Source organism: Embiotoca jacksoni, unplaced genomic scaffold (genome assembly GCF_022577435.1).
Source record: "Embiotoca jacksoni isolate LCO1_2020_lvr unplaced genomic scaffold, fEmbJac1.0.p SCAF_20, whole genome shotgun sequence".
NCBI classification, from domain to species: Eukaryota; Metazoa; Chordata; class Actinopteri; family Embiotocidae; genus Embiotoca; species Embiotoca jacksoni.
Window position 1 is genome coordinate 4,037,696 of NW_027185341.1, and position 23,692 is coordinate 4,061,387.

Below are 23,692 nucleotides of genomic sequence, written 5' to 3' on the forward strand. Positions count from 1 at the left end.
GTGCCTTTTTAAAGTTTTAAGATTGTACCTTCATGCCAGAAGAGGAAACACAATTCCAACGCTCAGGGTATAATGATGACCTGAAAAACTGTGACCAATATAATGTAAGCCCTCAGTGAAAGATTGTCACAGTAATTACAGTATGCAGAGAAAAGAGGGATGAAATATGCTGAGATTTCAGATTGTGCAGACTCAAATGCGTTTAAAGCACTTCATTACTGATAACTCTAATAAGCAGTGCAGATGCACGTATTTACACTTGCTGATTTAATTCTTCATCATACAGGTGTTGCACTGTTTATTTAAAGACTAAGGGGGACAACTGACACTACATATTTACAGAGCACATATTTATGCAAAATACCACCGCTTATTGTTGTCATAGGGGCATCCAAGACTAAAAATGGGCTAGCTGGTAATTGGAGGCCTGATGCAGCTCTGAATTAGCTCCTCATGCTGGTGAGCTGGCGAGAGCACTTGGCAACCTCCCTGCGTGTCCCACTGAAAAAAAAAACCCCGTACATCCTTTTCCCGCTCCACTGACGGATAATTACTGACGCAAGACTGACCTGGCATTGACTGCATTTCCCTAAAATACAGTGCGAGTGTTCAAAATGAAATCAGATTTAAGAGCAGCTTCTCTGCCACATTAATGGCTGCATGCACAATAGTAAACTGTATCATGATCACACTGTGAACATTAACAAAGGGGTAGGCTTGAAAAGGTGAGGCTGAGGCATCAACTAATATGAGATGGAAATTTATAATCCAGAGCAAGGAAATGTATACCTGCTTCAGTGGAAGATCTTTAGCTGCAGAGATATAGCTCTGTTTGTTAAAGCACCGGAGCGAACCTATGACGCGCTTGCGCTCACGGTTGTGCAGTTGTGGCTCGTTATCAAGCTTCATTTTCCAAAGATTTAATGTAATAAATTCTATATTATCAACAGTTCTTCTGGATTAATAATCTAAAGTGTCAATGTCCGATTTCAGTCACAGCGGCTGTACGCTGTGTTAACGTCGCAGCCAAACTGTATTTTTTTTATGTAAGCACCAGAAGATAGCAGTACCTAAATTTAATACTTGCTAAGTTTTCCACAACTCATTCCTGAATACGTTTTAGTAAAACACTAGAGGGCTTTTAATTTGAAACGGTACAAAATGATGAGTTTGTATTAATAATGAAAAGCGGCAACTTTAACAGGGCAAACGGGAGCAGATCAAAATGAGGCTTTTGACTATTACAAAATAAATAATTACATTTATGAAAATGAGAGAATTAGAAATGAATGCCAGTTATCTTAACCAGGTGAGGTAAATAAAGGCCCGTCACTATTTGAAGAAATACAGTCATATGGGTGATAAAACAGTTAATGTTAGGTTTAGTAGAAGCCAACCTGTTAGCTATAGCCTGAGGTGTTCATGGGCTTGATGCTAAGTCCGTTTTTATAATTGTTTACGTACATGTTTTTGTCCAACAAATGATAGGATGTTTTAGCTGCCTTTTTTTTTTTATCTTTACTAGCTAACATACAAACTAGAGAAAACGTGTTTGAATTTGCTCAAAGGCTACCAGCACCTCTTCACGTGTTAGGTTTTCCTGCATCTTATATTCAGTGCAGCCGTTTATGTTATGAATCAATCAATACGCTTTAAAGGTCAATCTGACAACTTTGACCATTCAATTTGTTTTTACTGGCTCTCTTGCATGACATACTTTTCTTGATGATTAGATCCTCAATCACTCAAGACACCTGACTGAAAAAGACCACAATTAAAGGTCTGCTTAGCACCGAGGCAGCTGATTGTGATTATAGATCATATTATGACTGATAAAGTTCAAGATAAAGTTTTTATGTATCTGTTATTACAGCCCTGATTCAAGATGAAAAAAAAAAATAATCACTTGAGTATGTCAACTGTTTTGAAATATAACATAAAGCCATTCTCTTTGTGGGTGGGGGTGGGGTGGGGGGTAGATTGTCTAGAATCATAATGATGTTAATTACACCAAAAAAAAAAAAAATCCCAAACCAGAAGCTGACAAGCAGAAGCTGTGCTGAAGGTATTAGGGCATAAAATAAGTCTTTTCAGACAAAACTCGCTTTATTAGCACAAATAACTCATTTACAGTCAGTACGGCTCTCCTCCTCTCGTCTCCTCACCAAAACAAAAAGCAAGCGGATAAACCGGAAGTGGCGGGGTCTGCGGAAAATGTGGCCTTCACAATAACATCTAATGAAATGTTCATTATCAGTGGAAGTGATTACATATTACTGTATATGCTACAGAAAATGTATACACGAGTCAAGTTTTAAGAGACTGCATTTTGCTTTTGTGAATACATTAGGCCTGTGTTGAATTAACATGAATTAAACAGCATCTAAAGCTCTTATTTTGACAGCTGATGTAAACGTTGTTTCTATATTACAGTCACAGACCGTCTGTTCTGTAAAGCTGCATCACTTTTATCATTCATTTTCGTAATTTTTAGCCCCGTAGTTCTCTAAATTCAATAAATGAATTTAAAAAAAAGATTCGAACTACAATATTTCTGTGATGTGCAGCATGATTATTACCACAGAAAACTCACTTAGAACTCTGTAAATTATATTGTAATTTGTGAGAAAATCCCCCGCAAAATCAAGCATTTTTGATCGTAACAATCACAAAAAAAAACTCCTGGAGGGATTGAAAAGCAGCAGCTTTTACCTGTAAATTTGTGATCAAAACTACCCCAGATATTCTCCTGATTTTTTGTTTTTTTTGTTTGTTAGTCTAGCACCTTGATATACCACCACTAAAGTGTAAACTGGCCTGTAAGTAAAACTTTCCACCATTTTGGTTGGTTTAATCTTAGAATTTGTCACCCCCAGCAGCTCTTCATTACCACAGAAGGGCCAACAGAGAAAGGAGTAACATAATTACTGCAGACTTTTATTTTAACAATAGCTGCACAGCTCGCAGTAATACCTCTCTGCATTCCTACTGTCGTATGATGAGTCTGCACTGGATGAAGAAAAAAAAAATTATTCATTGCTGGACTCCTGATTCAGTACAGGCAAAACATAACTGTGCAGCCTGCAGTTTTGACTGAAGCGTCAGCTGTGAGGTCACTGAGCTTCAGGACCTGTGTGTGTGTGTGTGTTTATGAGCGTGTGCAGAAGTGGGAGGGAGAGCGAGATAGCTGTAAAAAGAGAGAACGCCGTAGAATAGTTATCATGCCATAACATTACAGCTATATGAGCATTATCGAGGCCTTTACTTTGAATAGTTGCTATTCGTGCTGCCATATGGGTGCGAGCACATAGGGACCGGCCCAGGAGGCGGCTTAAAATCAACGAGCTGGTGATAACATTTTCCTATAATGTGGAGCTTACAATATACGGCTTCATTATCAAGCGCGTTTATTAGATTCGTTGGTGTAATGGCTGAGCTCATGTCACAGTGTCACCAGTCTGAAATCGATCAATAGTGTGTATTATAGTGTCTGTGGTGCATGTGTCATTCTACCATGATTGCATACACTTCATCATTATCATCATCATCATCATCATCATCATCATCATCATCACCATCATCATCATCATCATCATCATCACAACCACCATCATACACAGTCAAACTGAGTCCTGGTTAGAGCTGCCTATAATCTGGATTGGACAGACACGGCTTTACAGTATTTAGTTGTTAGACTTGCACATATGATATACATTTACCAATTAGGACAAGCCCCTAATTAGGCGCTGTATCATATTACTAAATATTCCCTCTCTCTGAAAAATGGGCAAAGGGAAATATCCTTGTTGTGTGTGTGTGTGTGTGTGTGTGTGTGTGTGTGTGTGTGTGTGTGTGTGTGTGTGAGAGAGAGAGAGAGGGGGGGGGGGGGCAGCAAAAGCAGCTCTTCTCCACCAGACACTGGGGCGGGGAGAGGGGGTTTGCAGGCTCCCACAGCCGCCGACAATGAGCAACTGAAGAATGAGGGTCTGGGCGATTTATTTTTTTCTGAATATATATATACATCCAGTTAAAAGTCAGCTTCACAGCGAAAAAAGAATGCGAGCATGTCGGATGCGTTTCAATAAAAGCACAGCATATATAGCGAGTAATAATGAAGGTTCTTTCCCCCCCCCCCCGCGCCTCCTCCCATCATCTTCTCTCCTCTCCTCTCCCCTCCTCTCCTAATACCATGAAACGGTACCCCATGGGCAAGAAACGCATCATTGGAATCGATAAGTGATTGTCGGCAGCTGGGTGGAGGGAATGAAAGCACCGGGATCCGGGACTGTAGCACGCTTCTTTCTTTCTTTAATTTTTTTTAATTTTTTTTTTTTTTATTATTAGCGCGCTGGCATCCACACTGCACACCGGGCTAGCGGGAAAACGACGAGGCTCTCCAGATGACGGCTCGACTTAACTGTGGCCATATATATATATATATATATATATATACCTCCATTTTTGAATGTATGGAGGAAAGACCATTTGGTGGCAGGCACACGATCGCGCACGCGCAGATCTACATTTTTTTTTAATTTTTTAATTTATTTATTTTTTTATAGTAAGCAGCTCGGCAGCTGTGTAGCGGAGGCACCTCGAAATTGTGTCCCCTCGTGTGTTTAAAATTGACCACGAAGGCAGACGAATCCACGTCTGTTCCACAGAGATCCTAAAAGACTGTGGAATAAGCGTCACGTCAGGAGGATGGCCCCAAAAATAGACTATACTCCTCGCACATTATCAGCGATGGTGGGGGGGGGGGGGGGGGGCTGCCTTTTTTTTCCCCAGACATTATAGAATTATAAGCAACCCCATAGGGCCAGTGACAGTAGTGAGACGAACTGGGTGGTTTTGACTACAAAGACTCCCAACGGCGAGCAGCTTAGTTGCAGCCATGATTAATTACAAGCAACACAATATACAGTGGCATCTTATGATATTTAAGAGGATTCTCTCTCGCTCTCTCTCTCTCTGTCTCTCTCTGTCTCTCTCTCCCGAGTATCTATCACCTCGCCTAACTGTATGCAAACGGGAGCGAGCAAGCGCGCCCTACATATATCGTGCTGTGTGCTGCCAACACACCTGTCAATGCCTGACACCGACATGGGCACCAAGCGCTGCATAGTCCATCTAATATAAGCCTATTTGCTTCCATTCAAAAAGATCCCCCAAACACACACACACACACACACACGCACACGCGCACACGCACGCACGCACGCGCGTACACACGCATACACATACAGCCCCCCTCCCTCTAAATCCTTGGCAACACAATGTTAGGTACTTGTTATCGCACGCGTGCACGCACACATGCATCGATACATCAGTGCATGCACATTCCTCTCGTGCGTCTTTCGATGAATATTATTCTCCCCCTCGATGGAAACTGGTTTTGCGATGGGGCGGCGTGAAGTTGCATCCTTACCACAGTCATCGGGGGGAGCCTGTAGTGTCCATGTTTGATGTCAAATATTCCTTAGGTCCATCACCGCGGTTCCTGCCTCGGTGTGTGTGCGTGTGTGTGTGTGTGTGTGTGCGCGCCCCTCATCCAGAAAAAGCGGAGTATAGCCTAAAAGCTCACGGTGTGTGTTTTTCCCCCCCACCCCCTCTGTCTCTCTTTTTCCACATGTAAACGGCGAGGAAGGGGACGCGAAGAGAGACGATACGCCACCTTACCACGGACTCCCCCTCTGTCGGATTGGAAGGTAATGGGTCTTAAAGAAACATTCTCTCAGCATTCTCCGCATCTCTGTGATTTACGCGCGCGCCACGCACTCGCGCGCACTCGCAGGCCAATCAAACACCTGATTAATTATACAGTGTGTATGTATATCAGAGACAAGAGCCAACTAACAGACACACATTTACCCTGACACTTGCGCATCCTGCCCTTTTTTGAGCCGCATCGTGTGCACAAATTCACCAGTTCAACACAAATACAGTGCTTATCTATTTGTTGATAATAAACCAGTATTATATCTGTGCATTGTATAAGAAAGCTGTGGGGTGATGCTCCACAGGCCGAACTTCAGACCATTAGAAAAGCTCATGTATCGGGCGTATACGCCAATATTCTGAGCTATAACAGTTAAGTAATGCATTATATGCAATACATTTTATGGAAGCAGTCTACATAAATGACAATTGTTCACATATTGAGCATAAACGTTTCCCAATTCTGCAGCAAACACAGTATCTTTGATGTCTGAATACTGTATGTCAGAATAGACAGAGACTCTCACTTATGATATATCCAGGAATGCCTTCAGTGTGTATAGTGTGGTGGGGCACATGCCAGTGACATTAAATCATAGCAGGAATATCTTTACAGTTAATGTTAATCCATCTAATTATGAAACTGGCCATACCTATGACTGCTGTCTTTAATTTAACATCCCCCAAAAAATGAATTCAGCCCATACACAAAATTTGATCTTCACAGTGATTAATATGCATGTTCATAATGATATCAAATTTGTAAACAGATCAGTAGGTCCATCTCTCTCTCTATATATGTTTGCATGTGTGTGTGTATGTGTGTGGGGGGCTCAGTAAACATAAGGTGGTGCTGTCTTTAAGAGAGAGAGAGAGCCTGGGAAGGGGTGATGTAATGTGTTCTCAGACAATGATGTCATCGACTGAGACACGGCAAGGATTTAAAGTGACAAAGGCATTTTCAGAGGCGCCGTGTAATTCTGCATCAAGTCTCCTCAGAGAGCAGCGACCGAGCACCTGGGGACCTTCATCGGGGGAAAAAAAAAGGATGTAACATTAATGTGATTCTTTGCACATATAAAGCTGGAGTCTGTGTCTCGATGTAGCACACAGCATGTTTATTAATCACGATACCTGAGATACAAAACACATCTTGTTACAGCGACAATAACAGGGTTATGTTGCCAACCAAAAGCAGCCACCATCTATTATTCCTATGTTATGTTAGATGCATATTTTGAGAGGAATGAATGTGTTAAAATAACTGCAGTTATACATAAGGTATTTGATGTTTACCATCAACTGCAAGAACAACACTATATTTGATTACATAGTTTGTTTTGATGAAATATTAAGATTTTCCTATTATGACTAATGGAAATGTTCAAGTTTACCAAATATTATGTCTTTTTCTGATATTGAATGTTCCAGTTATAGAATTTCGAGATCAAAGTTAGGTCCAAACTCCTTCAGTCAGTGGAAATCCTCCTCCTCTGACATTTTCCATTACAATAAATCATTTCACTGTGTTCTTGTCCTTCGTTCACTTAAGCTCCTTAAGCCCTCACTGTTCTTGCGTCTACAAACTTGTCCTTAATACTGTTACTCTCGCCTTCCCAAAAGAGGCGCTCCGAGTCACACTCCTGCCCTCGTACGCAGAGCTGGACAGAGACACGGAGTGTTTGTCGCTTCGTTCTTGCACAGTCTGGTTGTTCCCCTCACTTAAACTGGTACATCTCTTCAGTGCTTCAGATCTCTCTTGGTCCTCCTTCTTGTCTTCTGACTCATTCGTCCCGCTGCGCTCCCCTCTTGTCTTTGCACATTCCTCCACCGCGTGATCAGAACCAACGTCCCGAGCACAAGCTCCATCGATAGTTTCTCTACCCTCCAGTTGGCTTTCTTGCCCCGAGTCGTCCTCACATTCTTTTGGAATGATATTTTCAGAAACACATGTCTCCTTTGCTGGATTCACAGAAATCTCTAACTCTGCTTTCTCTTGGATTTCCACTGTGGAATCTTGGGTTTTGTTATCTGTTAGATTAATGTCATTATTGTCTGATGACAGATGTTGACAGGAATCCTTGCTGTCTTGGTTAGATGATCTGCCAACTTTACTGGTCGCTTCAACCGGCACAGATTCAGTGATCAACAGGGCTTCTTCATCTTCTGTCCTCGATGGTACTTGAGCAGATGAATTCCCATCATTCTTTGTGATGTCTGAGTCTGAAATACTGATGTCACATGCAATCTTATAGAAGAGTGAATGGTTCTCTTTCATTTTCGCTAAGCTTTCACTCACTGTTGATGACATATCGTTGGAATCGGTGATGTCATCAGAGGAAGCCGGTTGGTTGTCGATGTCTGCCGTCTCTTCAATGCACAGTGTTTCTATGTCAGGGATCTGCAAAGGTACGAACCCCTGCCACTGGTTGGTGGACAGGAACCACTTGGCTCTCAGATCAGTGGACTTGAGATTACTTTCATTGTCATCATCGGCATGTTCTTCAAGCTTTTCCTGCTCATCATCTTTGCAACCTATAAACCCGTTGGCTCCGTCTCTCTGGTAGACTGTCATGGATGAGATGTGATATGGTGACGCTGGGCGTTTGATTTTAGTTTTGGCAACCCCCGGTCTCCCCCTGTGCTGTGTTTTGTTCCCACACCTGGCCTGACTTTTAAATTTGGTAACATGCTCATGTTCTGCATCTTCATCCTGAGATGTTGCACGAGAAAGCTGAAGCTCTGCAGAGCTTCTGAAGTTATCCCCACAGCTTCCGTAGCCATCGTGAGAGTCGTGGCCTGAAAACAGGAAAAAAACGGGGCAGAATTTGTTTATAGAACATCAGTTGACTCTGCAGTAGATCTTGAATAGCTAATGGTCAGTAAAGGCTAATTTCCATAGTATGAAAATAATTAATCATGCGATTACAAAGAAAATTGGTTAAACTGTAACGTAATATTTGCAACTTAATGTCATACTTAACTTTTTTGAATTTGTCTAGGTAAAAGAAGTACCTGCTTTCATCCTTTGTTTCCTAGCCGATTCAGAGGGACCCTGGTGAACTTCTTTCCATGGTCCGCTGACTGGGATGTGACTGTGTGTAGTAGCACTCTCTCTGACTGCGCTGATAGATGGATAGACAGACAACAACCAGTTTGTGGGGACCATCTACATAAAGCGCATATACAAACAATTAAACAAAAGAAAAACAAACCCCCACCTCCGTATAACTCGCTCTCGTATTCGTTCCACTCGTCGGAGCTTGGCCTCTCGCTGTTCAGGGGTCAGACAGAGGTCCGTGACAGGGGTCAGAGCGGCAGCTGACTGTTCTTCTGCCTGTTCAAGCAGTTTTACATTAAAATGGACATATCACAATGACCTTGCCTAATAGGAAAACTATCAGTGCAATGAATCATTTTTAGCACGGTAATGACAGCAAATATTAATGTGAAGGAATCTGCAATGAGCGAGAACCCTAACATCCTGAGCACATCAGGCGTTTGTTAATGATTCCAAAAAACAAATTTTCTCTCTTTTTAATAGAATTCTTCATAAGCATGATTTCGAACAAATGTTTTGTTTAGAATTACGCTACACAAAATCATGCATTATCTCTCTTTGGTCCGAACCAAGCCGAAAAGGTGTGAAAGGTGCCTCGGACCACTGTCTGGACCAATGGGCCAAAATGTGATCCGAAATGAAGTAGGCTTACTCCAGATCAAACGGAACCATCGTTTGGTTTGTTTGCAGTATGAAAACACACTGGATGGTTCAAACTTTCGGACCAATTACAAAAAGTTGAGGCAGACTATTATCACCCATTTAACAATAGAAGATGACAAAGAACTGAAAAAAAAAGAGCAAAAATAGCTGCGATAGCTGCATGGGGAGAGGTAGGGACTTATATATGGTCTGACAAAGAAAACGTTAACTTTGAAAAAGCAAAGCATAACATTGCGGCAGCATATGACTTATTTTCGGAAAGAATCCTCAACAGAAACATTTCAAGAGAAAAATAAGTGCTGGTAGTATTGCTTCAATAACAATAGTATTGTAGCAATGAAATGAATCTGTTCATCCGTTTTTCTCCATTAAAATGGAAAAGGCTAATGGTCGATCCACGCCTGGCTACAAACCAGTCTTTGGTTTGGAGATGCAGCCCACATAAGTGATGATGACAGGACGTAGGCTTGCAAAGTTCTTTAGTGCGCTCACTAAATTGCAATTTGGAAACCAAAACTATCTGAATCAAATGTATACACTGTAACAAAAACATGACCTTGGTCTGGACTTTTAAGGTGTCAAAACACCCTTAATGATATTTCAGTCTTTCTTACCCGGACATCTAAGCTTGCACTTCCACTTCCCGAACCTGCTTGGTCTTGATTGCTCGAGGTCTCTCCACCCTCAGTTCTGCTCACTTCTGACTTCTCTGACGCTCCTTGATGCTGCTGTCTGCTTGTCTTTTTGACGGGCTGACCCTGGCGCATCTCGACCGAGGACCGGCTTTGATCAGGGCTGTCCAACAACAGCCGTCTGGGTGGCTTGTTCAACAGTTTTTTCCTCTGCTCAGTCATTCTTTGCTGCATCTCGGGTGGGATCTGCTCGAGTAGTGGAGTGTCAAGCTCAGCCGGGGGATCCTCAACAGAAACTCGTCTGGCCACGAGAGAGGATGGTAGTACAGCTGTAACAACTCTGGTCACCCTTAAGGGAAAGGGGGCCTGAGGAAATACCAAGATAAATCGGTAAATGTGCGTTGGTATACAGTATAATGTCGTGATTCAGTCAGTTATACATATAACTAATAATAATAATCTGGCAGACCTCCTCTCTTGTCTCTGAACTCTGGGTTTGGGAACCTGGGGTGGGTATGGGAGGTTTCTTCCTATTAGTCAACCTCTCCTGATTCCTCTTCATTCTCTCGATCTGCTCCTCTTCACTCATCTTCATCTTCATCTTCTAGAAAAGACATATGCTCTTTAGAATATGAGTCATTTATGAACACTGCACCTTCAGAAACCTGCACGTAAAAAGCCAGAATCCACGACTGGCATTAAATAGATGATCATTAGGTTAGGTTAGGTTATGTAGTTACTTTATTAATCTCCGAGGGGAAATTTTTTTTACGGCTTTGTGCTTGCATCGGTTTGCTCAGAGGTGTGTGTGCACATGAGAATATGGATGGCTGCTTGCATGCTACGTTTATATATGCAGTACATATATATGTATATGTATATTTATATGTATATGTATACTGTATATGTGTGCATGTGAGAAAGGGGGGTTGGGTAGTTGAAGTGAGACGAGTGAGCCACTGTATTGAGATACGAGCCTCTGCCTCCCCCTCTCGGCTACAAAAGGCACTGCAACATGCCCTAATTGCAAGACAGATGAGCGAATCAAAGAAATGGAATTTGGCTGTGATTGCGATGAGGGAAAAATCAGCTTTGACTGCTTCTATATTTGGAGCATTTTGGATCACATTGCACACCAGCATACAGGAAATTAGGAAGAATCAAACCTTGGTTGATTGGTTTGTTGCGTCTGGTGGGATCCACTTTGAAGTAGACTGCGAGTCTAACGATGAAATGAAAATAGAGAATAGACACGGATGGAGGGAGTGAGAGAGGATGAGTGGAAGGAGAGAGTGACAGGAAGAGAGAGAAATTGGAAACGTGAGGGGGGGAAGGTTGAACGATTGAGCATTTTGCCTAAAACATCTATTAAAGTAATTATTAATAGATGTGACAGAAAATATGAATATACAGCACACTGTATTGATATCACTCTTATTTGTTTATATGTGCCAACCGGGTGCGTCTCTTTGTGCTTTCACATGAAGGAGGTCAGGCTGGCTGTTTCCTTGTCTGTGTATAGGCTCAACAGTGTGGCTGTAGATTCCCTGAAACACAAGCATAGAAAAATGTGAAAATATCGTCAAACTTGATTGTGTTTGTCAGTGCATATGTCTAAATTTCCCACCTCATATGGCGACTCTGTCCAGCCGTGGCCCTGATCCCTGGTTTGGTGGCATTCCTGTAGCTCATGGGGTAACGGTGGGCGGACTGGTAGTTCCTGTTCCACATCCTGCAGGGATCATAGTCACAAGGGATGTGATCAAAAGTGTGAAGCCATGATGCAAGGTCCTTTTGTATCAATGCCAGACTGATAAAACCAAATGCAACCCTGACTGGAGCCTGCAGTTATGTCAATACAGTGCGATTCCTTCTTTCTGATTCAGTTAGCCAAATATCATGAATGCTTCAGATGTTACGAGTTGAATCCAAAGGCTGCTGTAAGAAACACCTGTGGGCTCAAAGATCAAGTTGGCAGATGCCAGCAGATTGATTTAACCATCGCCTGGAGTCGAAAACAAATCCGCATTTGTTCATAAAGCAGAGAGCGAACGTCAGGGGCAACTGACAAAAGAAACAACAGACAGGACACTCGTACCATTGGCAGCCTTTCTGTGGGAGAGCCAGGGGATCCAGGATGTGGAGCTGTGGACTGGAACACTGAGGGGGAGACAGAAAAGGTCATTGTGTTGACACAGTTCATTTATTGTCAGGTTTCATGTGCATAACCAAGATGGACCAGGAAACACATTGGTGACCCCAAGTGGCAGCACAAAGCAATTATTTGGATTTTGAAGATTTCATACAGGCGAAGAAGAGGATTCACATTTTCTTATTCAGTCTAAAGTCATCATTCATTAATTTCTGTGTGCAGAGGAGATGTTTTCATTTTAGCTAAACTGAGAGGCTATTCTACAATGAAGTGTTGTTTGGATAAACCGATAAGATAGCTGCAATTTTATGTGTTATAAGGGGGTGACCAAGAGGCAAAATGGAAAAGCCTATTTACATTTACATTTTTGAATATCTATGCAGTATCTGATGCAGAGTTGTGGTTTTGTTGCCTTGACATCACAAGTCCAGCACAGTAGCTTTTTCTTTTGTTTTGCGTTGCTCATAAATGAAGCCATTAACACACTCTAAAAGATTCAGGCAAAACTCCGCTGTTATAATTTACCAGAAACAGAAATTTACAGTAGGATATAGATCCACATCAAGACTGTAAACATTACAGTAGGAGTATCTGATGCTTACTGTGGTGTCTCTGTAGTCCCAGCAGGAAGCGGAACTGATCCCTATTGATCTTCAGTCCAGCAAGGATGTCCTCCATCATCCACAGCTCTCTCTGAGCCTGAGACTGCTCCTGTAGATGAAACTGACTCTTATAAATATTTTTAGGCATGAACGTGAGGTTTGGTCGAAAGACATCCATGACATTAAGGTCATGGGTCTACCACTCTGAGACATGAAACAAATCTAAAAGGTCTAAAATATTTATCTTCGGTTATGAATGAGCGTCCTCAAAGATGAGACCTTTTGAATAGATGCAGCACACATGTTAACGAAGCTCACTATATAGTAATAAAACTAAAAAAAATATTCATGAAAGAATTAGTGCCTTGTAGTTTACAAATACCTGTGGCATTCCAAAGTTACAGATGTGCTGAAGGTGTGAACGGATAACAGACAGTTCACTCTCCATTCGCTCATATTGACTCCAAACTTGCTCCATTTCCTGAACATAAAGATTAGAGGATTTGTAAACAATACAAAAAAATCTATAATGAATCTGAAAACAAGTTAACAAACAAGAACAAACAAACAAGAGAATCTATATAATGATACGTGACATAACAGCAAAATGGTCTCTTTGCTTGTTGGTTTACACACCAGTGATACGTCACACATTCTGGCGCGGATCGTGACCAGCTCTTCTTGTAGCAAAGCCTTCTGGGTCAGTGCTTCTTCGTGGGCCCGCGGCCCCTGACTCTTCCACTCTTCCAGTTGCAGCCTGGACACTTCTAACGCACACTGGACGCTGTCCTGCAAGAGATACATAAGGTTTCTTATATTTGTACAGGGAGTCTATTGGGGCCAGAGGTAATTTAGAGCCAGCCCCTTGTGGCCCTTAGTGACATTGCGCTTTAAGGGACTTCACTTTTTAGCCCTGGAGACAATGTCCATTTTTGTTTGCCATTCATGAGTGGGATTGGGTATTAGTCATGTATCGTCAAAACAGCCTTAAACATGTTGATGTGTTGTTTTTACTAACCTTGTCTATTTGTAGCTGGGCCAGTTCTATAGACAGAGACTGTAGCAGCTTGTCACAGCCACACAGCCTCGTCAACACAGCCTGAGGAGGGAAAATCAAACTCGTATGTACTCAGAGAAAAAATATGTAATAAAATGCTGCAGAGACATCCACATCCTGTAATTTTGAATACTCACATCTGCCTCACTTTCAAGAGGCCGGATTGGTGGCAAATCCCTTGGGTCAGGTTTCGGCGCCTGAAAAGCATCGAAGTCATTGTTTGTACATACAATTTATACATTTTTAGGAAATCCCTTTAATCTTTTAAGAAATATTACTCTCACCAAAGTAAACATTTATTTGGGATATTGTGTGTTGGGTAATGCTTCAGGGATTTAATGTTAGTGCTAAAATGTTAAGATTAAGCTGTTTCAACAGAGCACTGCACAAGCTTCAGCACGCTACAGCCACGTATTAGGAGCTCTGTCATGAAACTGGAAAATCATTATTCAAAGTATCATAACATGATGCATTTGTAATTTGGTAATCGTCAACTTTACTAGTCATTAAATTTAGCATAATCCTGGCAGTACTCCTCAGACAAAACCTAAAGTATAGATATAACGACCTCAGGTATGATAGTACTAAACACAATAATAATAATAATAACAAAGATATGATTTATTAGTAACACAAAAAGTTTAAACTGTGACAGTTAGTTACAAAACAGTGACATGGACATGAAACAAGTCAGCGACATACAGGACAATATCACAGGATAATACAAATGTTGTTGCCAAAACTCTTAGAGTCCTTTTGTTAAAGACGGCATAGTTTAGACTGTTTTTTTGTTTTGTTTTTGGGAGGGCAACATAAAACAAATATAAAACATCACAACACCATTGACAGTTGTACCACACAAACGGCCATAAGAACACAGCACAGCTCAGCCGGTCGGGCTGTACCATAGCTGGCGGTAGCACACACACAGATAAATGGCTGCGGTGATGGTGATGATGGTGGTGGTGGTGTTGTGGGGGTTGGGGGGCTCTCGATGAGGGGGGTAAAGGAGGCAGTAAGTCTGCATGTGCCCCTGTAGAGTAGCTCTGTAGAGACAGCGTGTACGTGAAAAGAGAATGCATGATATTAAAGAAAACGTACTGACGTCTTTGTTCAAAGACCAATGCAACAGAGTTTTTAACTACTATTGGTTTTTTTTTTAAATTTTTTAAAAGCATGTTATTAGTGACTTCAATAACCTGTTATAGTACGTTTCACTCAATAAAATTAAGAATTACTGATAACGGTTTACACTCATGCCGAGTGTGTAATACACCTGTCAGTCCACTAGAGGATGTGACACATTCTGCTCTGCCTGGGTGTGAGAAGTACACACATGTATGACCATCCTGATCTCATTGCAGAGCTACAAAGACGATAAAGTCCACGTATATGGCAGGTCGGGATGGCTGGATGGAACAAACACAGGACCTTCACCTGGATGTTTGTGAAGCAGCTAAATTCAACATGGATTTCTGTAAGTAAATTACTTGGATAACGTAATGTATTTTACTGATGTAAAATATGTAAAGTATCTTAAAACTTGACGTATATCGTCACTATAGGTAAAATTGCTTAATTTAACTTAAACAATGATCTTTCGCTAAACTTCACCAACCTAAGGCAACTTACTTTTCACGCCAAGGCAACGCAAAATGTCACTCTTGCACTTTATCCTCTAGTGGGCTGATGTGTGTATTTCATGCTTGGGTGTGATACTGGGTTATTACACTTTACTCAATAGTTGTAATGTGCTGCAAACTAGCATGGATATAAATATATTTTTATATAGTTACCTTTCCCAAAGGTCTTCGCCCACTCGGTGTATGATGGACAGAACCATATGTAGGGACAGGCTGTTAACAAAGTATAAGTTAAGGTGTCTACAATTTACGATTCCCCTCAATTCTCTAATACGGTCTTTATTTAGACCTCCATTTCTCCATATTCCTTTTACTGCCACACCCTCAGTTTTAAAGGCTTTTTTTAAAAAGTAATTTTTGATTACATGACATAATCAGGGTTATGTTTAAAACTTTGAAAAGCTCCTCCAGAGATATTATACAACTGTTTTAACGGGCAGTGATATTCTGTATTACCTTCTATTAACTTCATGTGTAAAATTGGATCCTTTATAGCAATAATTAAATATAAAAACAGTGTGACACACAATGATATTCATTTGAAATTAGGGTCTTGACAAACAAAAATAAGTCCTGACCTTGCTTAGGCTTTGCCACCTTTCTGTGACTGGAGTTGTAGGGTTGGATTTGAACTCCAGCTGAGGTGAGGCAGGTGCATAGTACAGGGTCTGTGGCCCCATGACCGGGTTGTCATGGGGTCGAATGTCAACCCTTCCCACTGGTGTATGAGGTCGTGACCCCAGTTGACCCCTCGAGGTCAAAGAACCTGTCCCATAAATGTCTGTTTGTGGTGGTGTGTTTTGGCCGGGAAGAGAATCCTCCTCTGTGTTTGGACCAAACAGTCTTCTTCTGCTGGAGTCGGGAGGGCTCGGCGTTCTGTTGTGAAAACACCAGAAAAAGAAGAACAGAATGCCAAACTCAGACCTTTCTCAGATATACCTTTTAAGTGAACCAGGATGTGCCGTTCACACAGAGAGATGATTTAACAACCTGCTGTTTCTCTGATGTACACGCCGCCGCTCCCTCGGCTCTGAGATCCCCATCCTCCCACCACTGAGCTGACTCGGTTCACTCAGTGTCCGGCTGACGTGCCTGCGCTTTTGGGAGGAACCCTCTTCATCAGAGGGGGATTTAGGGAAGTCCACTGATTCACTGCTGCCACCTATCTGTGTAAAATCCTGATAACTTGAGCAGCGCCTGAGAGAATTAGAGAAGGACAGAAAAACACCTATGAACTGCTATCATAATATTCAGTATCTAAAACCTCATGTCAGCAGTGAATATAGTGGTACCTGTTCAGGGAGCTGTCTGGCTCCATTGCTGCAGACTGACTGAGGGCTCGAACCCATCCCAACATATCCTCCTGAGTGTCAGCACTGAAGTAATAAGAGCGCATTCCCTGGTGCACCACCTGGTTATTCACAAGTATATGTTCAAAGTCATGTAGAGAAGCTATTTTTTTTTTTTTACCAGTAAAACAAATTTTATTTATAAACTTTTTATTTATACTTTATTTATATATAAAAAAAAAAATTTAAAAAAAAATAATAATAATAATCATGAGTACCTTGAAGGTGAACTTTCTGTTCTTGCATTCTCGCGGCGTGCAAAACAGGATTTTGTAGCTTGGGAGTGGGATGCTGCCCAGCACAGATTCTTCTCTGCTGTCTGATGGAGGACAGAAAAGAAGAGAACAAAATAAGAGATGCATTATTGTACATTTCATCCAGTCAGACAACTTGCTGGTCTACAACTGTGGATTCTACCTTTGTAGTAAAACAGACAGAAGTTCGAGAGGACAAACCATCTCCTCTTCCAAAGCTTCAAACCAGAGCTGTCCTGCAGAGGGAAGATTAATTAGGTTCTGCTCTTTGCACAATTTGGTCACACACTCTTCTTTCTTCTACATTTTTTTTAGCAGATCACAGAACAAAATTATGCCAAATTACTTTTTTGTTGAGCCATCCTCTGATGACCACAGGGCAGTTGGGGTCTCTCTTGGCAGCCTGGCATCGTTTCCCAAATGTTTGCACCTTTCCATCACTCTCCTGTTACCAGAAGAGGTAATAATAGATTATTATGCACATTTGTATGCTTTAAAAGTGACAAAAAGACATGCCAACTAAAAAAAAACCTTTATAACTGGAAAATAGGAAATTGTGGCCACGCTGGATGCTTGGCTTACTCTGTCCTGGTCATCCATTCTGCAGGGAAATAAACAAAAAAACAGTAAAACAAACAAACAAACAAACAAACAAACAAAAAAGACAGAGAAAATGGAGAAGTTGAGAATGAGAAGATACAGTGGTCACACATACAATTTCACATGTAATTCAATGTTTTTTCAGATGAGATATGAAGAAAATATCAATCAAAGTTTAACATAACCTCCTAAATATATTAAAATAAAAAAAAGATAGAATAGTAAGCAGTACTAAACAACAACTCCCTGTAATGTAGCTGACTTAAATTAGCTAGTGGGTGTTGGTGTGGCTATGACAAGAGGCCTTACCAATACAGTCTGAGCCAGAGTCTCTCTCTGCAGGAACAGTCAGTGTCTCCCATGAACAGCACCCTTTAACCTCCGAATACACACATGCCACATTCTTATATAGTTGAGATTTCTTTTCCTGGTCAACTGTTCATTCTTTCAGAGACTCGGTGCTGCGCTCTCCCACTTCCAGCAAAACTCTCCCGCAATTCTATTCTGAGCCATAACAGGCTGGCACGCATCCCTGCCATGAAACTGACAGGTGACAGCTGCGTCGCCGTGGTAGCAGGGAGGGGCCGGGACTGTGTGAAAACCAATCTGGCAGCAGGGACGGGCCGGTATGAGAGACGAGATTTGAAATGTGTTCCATACTGCAGGACTGCAGCGTGGACTGCTGAGGGCAGAAAACCAAATTAAAAGAGTGCCGGGAAAGTAAAGTGGCACGTTGAAGACAAATGTGCAAAGAGGGACGAGCCTCACGGTGTCAGAGTCATGCCAACTCTCAGGGATTCATCAGCGTATTTGCAGTGGTGGAAGGTAACATGTACCTAAGTACAATTTAGAGGTATTCATTTTTTTTCTACTTCATACTTCCACTCCACATTTCAGACAGAAATATTGTACATTCCGCTCCACTCCATTTTATTTTTATTTTGCAGCTTTAATTACACAATAGGTGAAGACTCAATGACTCGATGAATAGCATAACAAGCTTTAAAATACAACACGGGATCAAATCGATAGTCTCCAACCTTTTTTATCTTCTGATGTCTAACAGAAATCAGGGTGTAGTCGCGGTCCCATTTTAGAGTTCTTAACAGCGCCACCAAATAGTAATTTTTCTGTAAACTTCTCACCATGGTTTAATTTCCCCAAAAAATGTTATGATCCGATATCTCTCCAAAAATCAATGGTTAGAGGAAAAAGTCCAGAAACTGAAAATGTATTTGTGGATCAGAGCTTTTTCTTCTTTCCTCTCAGTCATTATCTGACAACCCCTCACATTTATCTGCTGCCCCTGGATATAAAACTGTATAAAGTAGTTCAAACTAGCTCCAATTGCAGCAGCTTCAAAAGCAACATGCTGCTTACACACCAATGCTTCAGTATTAATAATCTAATGATAATCTTTTGCTTTAATATTTTAGCTATAGTGTGCTGTTAATGCTTCTGTACTAGGACCTGGTGTCATTTTTTCTTATACAATAAATATTGTTATTACTGGGTAATAGTGCCATTTTAACTTCTGTTTTATATATCACTTAGTTTAAGAGAGTCATATGCTAGGTCAATATTTTCTAAATTTGCAGTTTAAAAAAGGTTTCTCTGTCAGGTCGTAATGATGGAATATTCGTACAATTAAGATCTATCTTACAGTACTACTACTACAGAAAGTAACATTTTCTTTACATATTACAGCAAAAATTTTCTTCATAAATTCCCACACAGTGCCAGACTACTTTCTTCTATCTCCAGAAGTCCATATATTTTTTTTTATACTACCTTTCTTTATCTGCAATAGCAGAAAAAAAATATATTCCTTAATTGCCTTTTTAGGCAAAACTGCTTTATGTATGTACACACTCTGTTTATATTTATGTGTGTATATATGTAAATTGTCTGTACTTGTATAGCGCTTTATCACCTTTCGGTCTCAAAGCGCTTTAACATGGTTTTCCCATTCACCCACTCACACACACACTAATGAGACAGATCACCATGCAAGGTGCTGCCATCAGGAGCACATTCACACACTGATGGTACACCATCGGGAGCAACTTAGAGTTCAGTGTCTTGCTCAAGGACGCTTAGGCATGTGGACAGGAGGAGCTGGGGATCGAACCACCAACCTTCCGATTAGTGTGCAACCCACTCTACCGTCTGAGCCGCAGCCTCCCATGAACGTGTATGCGTGTTATATTTGACACCACAATCACTCTAATTACGAACTCATTTAACTGCTGAAAAAAAATCTTTATTTAGATTTCTAAGTTGGTTCTCAGCTTTTTCAAGTTACACCTTTTGAGGCTACTTTAACAAAGCTTAATTTAACAGTGTATCTAAACTTAAGCTCGCGGTTGATCTTCATGAAAGAGTAATACAGATGACCCTGGAGATACAAATCATGTGAAACATCTCACACTGAGCCTCCACCAGCACTCGTGGTGGGTGACCCAGAGGTTTGACATGGGTTCAGTATCCACAATCTAAGTCGGCATCAACCGCAATCCTCCACCACTGAGACGCGGAGTAAACGCGAGAAAACAATCATGTCTTTGTCGGAGACGAACAACTTTATAGCCGCTGGGGGTTATGTGGGTGTTGTGAAAAATTTGGAAAATCTCCTTAATCAGTGGAGGTCATTCGCTCGGAGAGGAGTAGACTTAAAATGCTAAAGAGGGATGGAGGGGAGGACAAACGGTGGGTCTGTGTACGACACAGAGTGCGCTTTGTAATGCCCGAGGACTCTAAAGCATCATGTGAAGTTGTACACGGAGCATGTTGAATACATTGGTCAGGAAAATAATCCTCTCTCTCTTTGAACAAAAACATTTGCATGTCTCCCACATTCTCATGCTTCTTAACGTCAACAAAATCATCAAAATGCATTTGACCTTGATAAGTAAAGTAGCGATGTAAACCATTGTCTCAGCTTCTAACATGAGGACATGGGATTGTTGTGTGCAGCACATTTCTCACTGATAAAGGCAGTAAAGTTGCCTTTTTATTGACATAAATCGTGCTTGGTAACTACAGCTGGAATATCAGAGATGAAAAAAAGTCCCCCACTGGGCTTTTAACGTTTCAGCCACATAATACATCATAATAGCCACGCTGCTTCACAATACTGTTAACCTTGAGCATCAGAATTTCTTTCGAGTAAATGACATGTTAGAAAAGTTTTATTTCATTCGTTTAAGATAACAGAAATAAATGATTAAATACGGATAACTGATTTTTAAAAGTATTTTTCTGAGAAACTGTTCAGATTTACAGAATTACATGAGTCATAAATCATAATAAAGATGCCATATTGCTGTACCTGACTAATTGCGCCCGCCTGCTGGCTGCTTTAAGCTCCATCACTTGGCACGCTCCCTCACAGCATCTCCTCAGGTTTGGCTGCCCTCTTCCTGGCTTCTACAAGCTCCTGTTGTCCAAGCAGTCCCAACTCTCTTCAGCCGCTTCTCTCATCGTACGTGTGAATCCACCTCTCCGTTGCCGACTTGTGTCCCTCCGTTCTGACTTGTAGCAGCAGTGTTCGTCCGGTACTCTACCTACGCTGGCTGTTGTCTGCTTTACTGTCCTCTAACAGTGCACTCTCTGTGAGCCCCTTCTTTCTTCCTCCCCCTTCTCTTTCTTCTCCTTCTTCTTCCTCAGTGTCCCTCCCTCTCACCCTGCCATTGACAGCCTCTCTGTCTTTTGCCGAGTGTGGGTTTGTGACTCAGGAATTTACCAAAAAAAAAAAAAAACAGCTGTTCTCTCATTTGTCTGCTTTGCCCTTTGCATGATTTAAATTCTTCGCTTAGGTTTGTGACAATTAGAGATTTGGAGGCCGCTCCTGAATTATCACTCTCGATCAAGGCCCAACCATTCAAAGTATTAGGGGTACGGTGAGACAGCTGAGCGCAAAGGCTTAAAGGTTTTGTTTTACTGGCAAACTGATGTCGAGAATAAAGCTGTAATAGATCAGTTTAATTTGACATATCATTCAAGCTTATCATTTGTGCAGCAGATAAGCGTTGAGCCGGATAACAGTGTGACCTTGGGCCAAAAAGGTTATTTCAATAGGTTTAAAAGTAAAAAAAAGAAAAGAAAAAAAAGAAAAGAAAAGAAAATCAAGATACCTGAAGTCGCATTAAAATATCAGATGTCTCATTGTCTCATAATTAGTTGGTCTAAACTTGAAAGGTTTCAACAATTAAGCAAAAGCATTTTCCACAGATGGTCGGATCTGATTGAGGTTTCCTGCTGCACTGAGTCAGCGTCTTGTGGAGTTCTCCAAATATTCTCAAGATAGAAAGTGAAGTGCGTCCAGTGCAGTCGACTCGCATGCAGAACACAAGAAAAATGGTGCTCCACTAATCCAGCTGTAAGAAAACAGATGTACAGTGCTTTAAGGTGAACGGAGTGAGAGCATTTAAAGTTCTGACAAATATCCAAAAACCTAGACCGAGAAGAAAAGCACTCTGAGGAAAAGTGAGAGCTGATACACAGCAGCGGGCCACTACACATGCCTCCAGAAAGCTGGCCGTACAAGAGAAAGATATCAAAGGCATTTTAAGTGGTATGATAAGAACAGGAGAAGAGTAAAGTCTAAAACTGTTCTCACATGCGAGCAGCCTACTGGCCCCATTGGTTAGTGGCACAATATTTAAATGTGTGAACAGTGTGACGAAAAGTAAATGCTATTGTTGTCTGTATTCCTGCAACCTCGACACAAAACACTGAAGACTACTCAAATAGTAATCATGCCGTCTTATAAATAGCATCTCGCATGTCCAGGCCATTTGGTTTTGACAAGGAAGGTCATGACCTCGGATGGCCAGGATGTCCTGCTCTAACAGGGAACACATCAGTCTGCCGGCAGATATTTGTGGCCCCTCCCTTTTAGCATACACGGCACAATTAGCCTCGGTGACTGACAGCTGCAGGGCTCCTTGGCATCTCCTGTTACACACTCAACAACCTGTGGGGCGCTCTCACGCAGGAAGCAGAGGCACTTGGTTTATGGGAAATATAGTTATTTTTTAACCGTGGACAAATAGCTATTTACATTAACCTGTAATATATGAACCCCAAAAGTAAACAAAAATATACCGTACTATCGTCATAGCACGGTGTCTGGTCACAGTTGAACTTCTGCAGTTATAATGTTACTAATATTGTGTATAAAGTGTAGAAATATTTAAGTGTCTCATTAGAGCTTTATACCCCAGGTTTGGCGTCATATGAGATTGGCCCTCAGATACCTTGGTATGCCTGAGAATAATCTTCAGATCAGTTTGGCTGAAAATGGAAAGACAGAAGTGGTATAAAAACAAAAAATAGTAATAACACAATAAAACCAAAAACTGAAATTCTTCTTGATATTGTATGTTCAAACAGATTTTTTTTTTTTTTTTTTTTTTTTTTTTTTTAAACTCTGAAATGACAGTCAAAAATAACTTTGTTACTACACAACCAGCTTTGGTAACTGACAGTTGCATGGCTATTATCATCCTGTTACATGCTCTCATGCAGGAAGCAACAATGGTTTTGGCTCTTGTAAACTGTAGTTCTTTTTGATCACAGACAAATGTTGGCATCATATCATACCACAGATTAAAATTAATTTCACAATAATTAGTTTGTTTATTATACTTTACGTGTTAATATGATTACTTATTTCTTCAATCTCCTAATTATTGATCTGATATTGAAAAATGTGGAGTTCCAAAGTAATGCTGACCGTATAATGATATTCTTACAAACAGATACACAAATTATCTATGTAATGTCTTCAATCTTTTGTTTTCTTCTCTGGAAACCATTTTTTCAAGATTATAATCCTTGTAATTATTTTGGTGTGATTGATTAGTTGAATTAGTCAATATCACATATTAGTTAATTTCACAGTGTAATGTGATATTATAGAAAATGTGAATATTTTGAATATTTCACATTTAGGAA

The 23,692-nt window shown here is 41.0% G+C and overlaps 2 protein-coding genes across 10 annotated transcripts in view; both read right to left on the reverse strand.

Moving 5' to 3' along the window:
• Positions 1-5,739, reverse strand: part of LOC138202043 (liprin-alpha-3-like) — a 28,107-nt gene extending 22,368 nt beyond the window's left edge. For all 3 annotated transcript variants that reach the window (XM_069155721.1, XM_069155720.1, XM_069155719.1), the window contains exon 1: positions 5,429-5,739. The gene's annotated coding sequence lies outside the window, so the exon portion shown is untranslated. The remainder of the gene's footprint in view (positions 1-5,428) is intronic.
• A 1,076-nt stretch (positions 5,740-6,815) lies between these two features.
• plekha4 (pleckstrin homology domain containing A4) lies at positions 6,816-21,355 on the reverse strand. Of its 7 annotated transcripts, none has more exons than XM_069155714.1 (24): positions 21,063-21,355; positions 17,714-17,732; positions 17,478-17,576; positions 17,295-17,367; positions 17,096-17,196; positions 16,821-16,939; positions 16,519-16,725; positions 16,107-16,404; positions 15,682-15,741; positions 14,791-14,931; positions 14,023-14,082; positions 13,847-13,927; positions 13,465-13,617; positions 13,211-13,309; positions 12,829-12,937; positions 12,173-12,234; positions 11,702-11,806; positions 11,531-11,621; positions 11,241-11,296; positions 10,544-10,678; positions 10,057-10,440; positions 8,940-9,055; positions 8,734-8,843; positions 6,816-8,517 (listed from the first exon to the last, which is right to left on the reverse strand). In XM_069155714.1, the coding sequence occupies exons 1-24, from the start codon at positions 21,101-21,103 to the stop codon at positions 7,298-7,300; spliced, it is 3,939 nt and encodes a 1,312-aa protein (XP_069011815.1). In that variant the 5' UTR covers positions 21,104-21,355; the 3' UTR covers positions 6,816-7,297. The 7 variants fall into 7 exon arrangements, with proteins under 7 accessions (XP_069011815.1, XP_069011813.1, XP_069011812.1 ...); XM_069155712.1 differs by having other exon boundaries at positions 14,815-14,931; positions 17,663-17,732; XM_069155711.1 differs by having other exon boundaries at positions 17,663-17,732.
• Between the last annotated feature and the right edge of the window lie 2,337 nt (positions 21,356-23,692).

What these genes read in the sequence shown, in the direction of transcription:
- plekha4 (XM_069155711.1), bottom strand. Translation starts at nt 21,103, where the DNA reads ATGGAGCTTAAAGCAGCCAGCAGGCGGGCGCAATTAGTCAG. An exon ending in AGGCGGGCGCAATTAGTCAG is followed by an intron (nt 17,733 to 21,062) that starts GTACAGCAATAT and finishes ATTTCCCTGCAG; the next exon opens with AATGGATGACCAGGACAGAG. An exon ending in CGAGAGCGAGTTATACGGAG is followed by an intron (nt 8,844 to 8,939) that starts GTGGGGGTTTGT and finishes TCCATCTATCAG; the next exon opens with CGCAGTCAGAGAGAGTGCTA.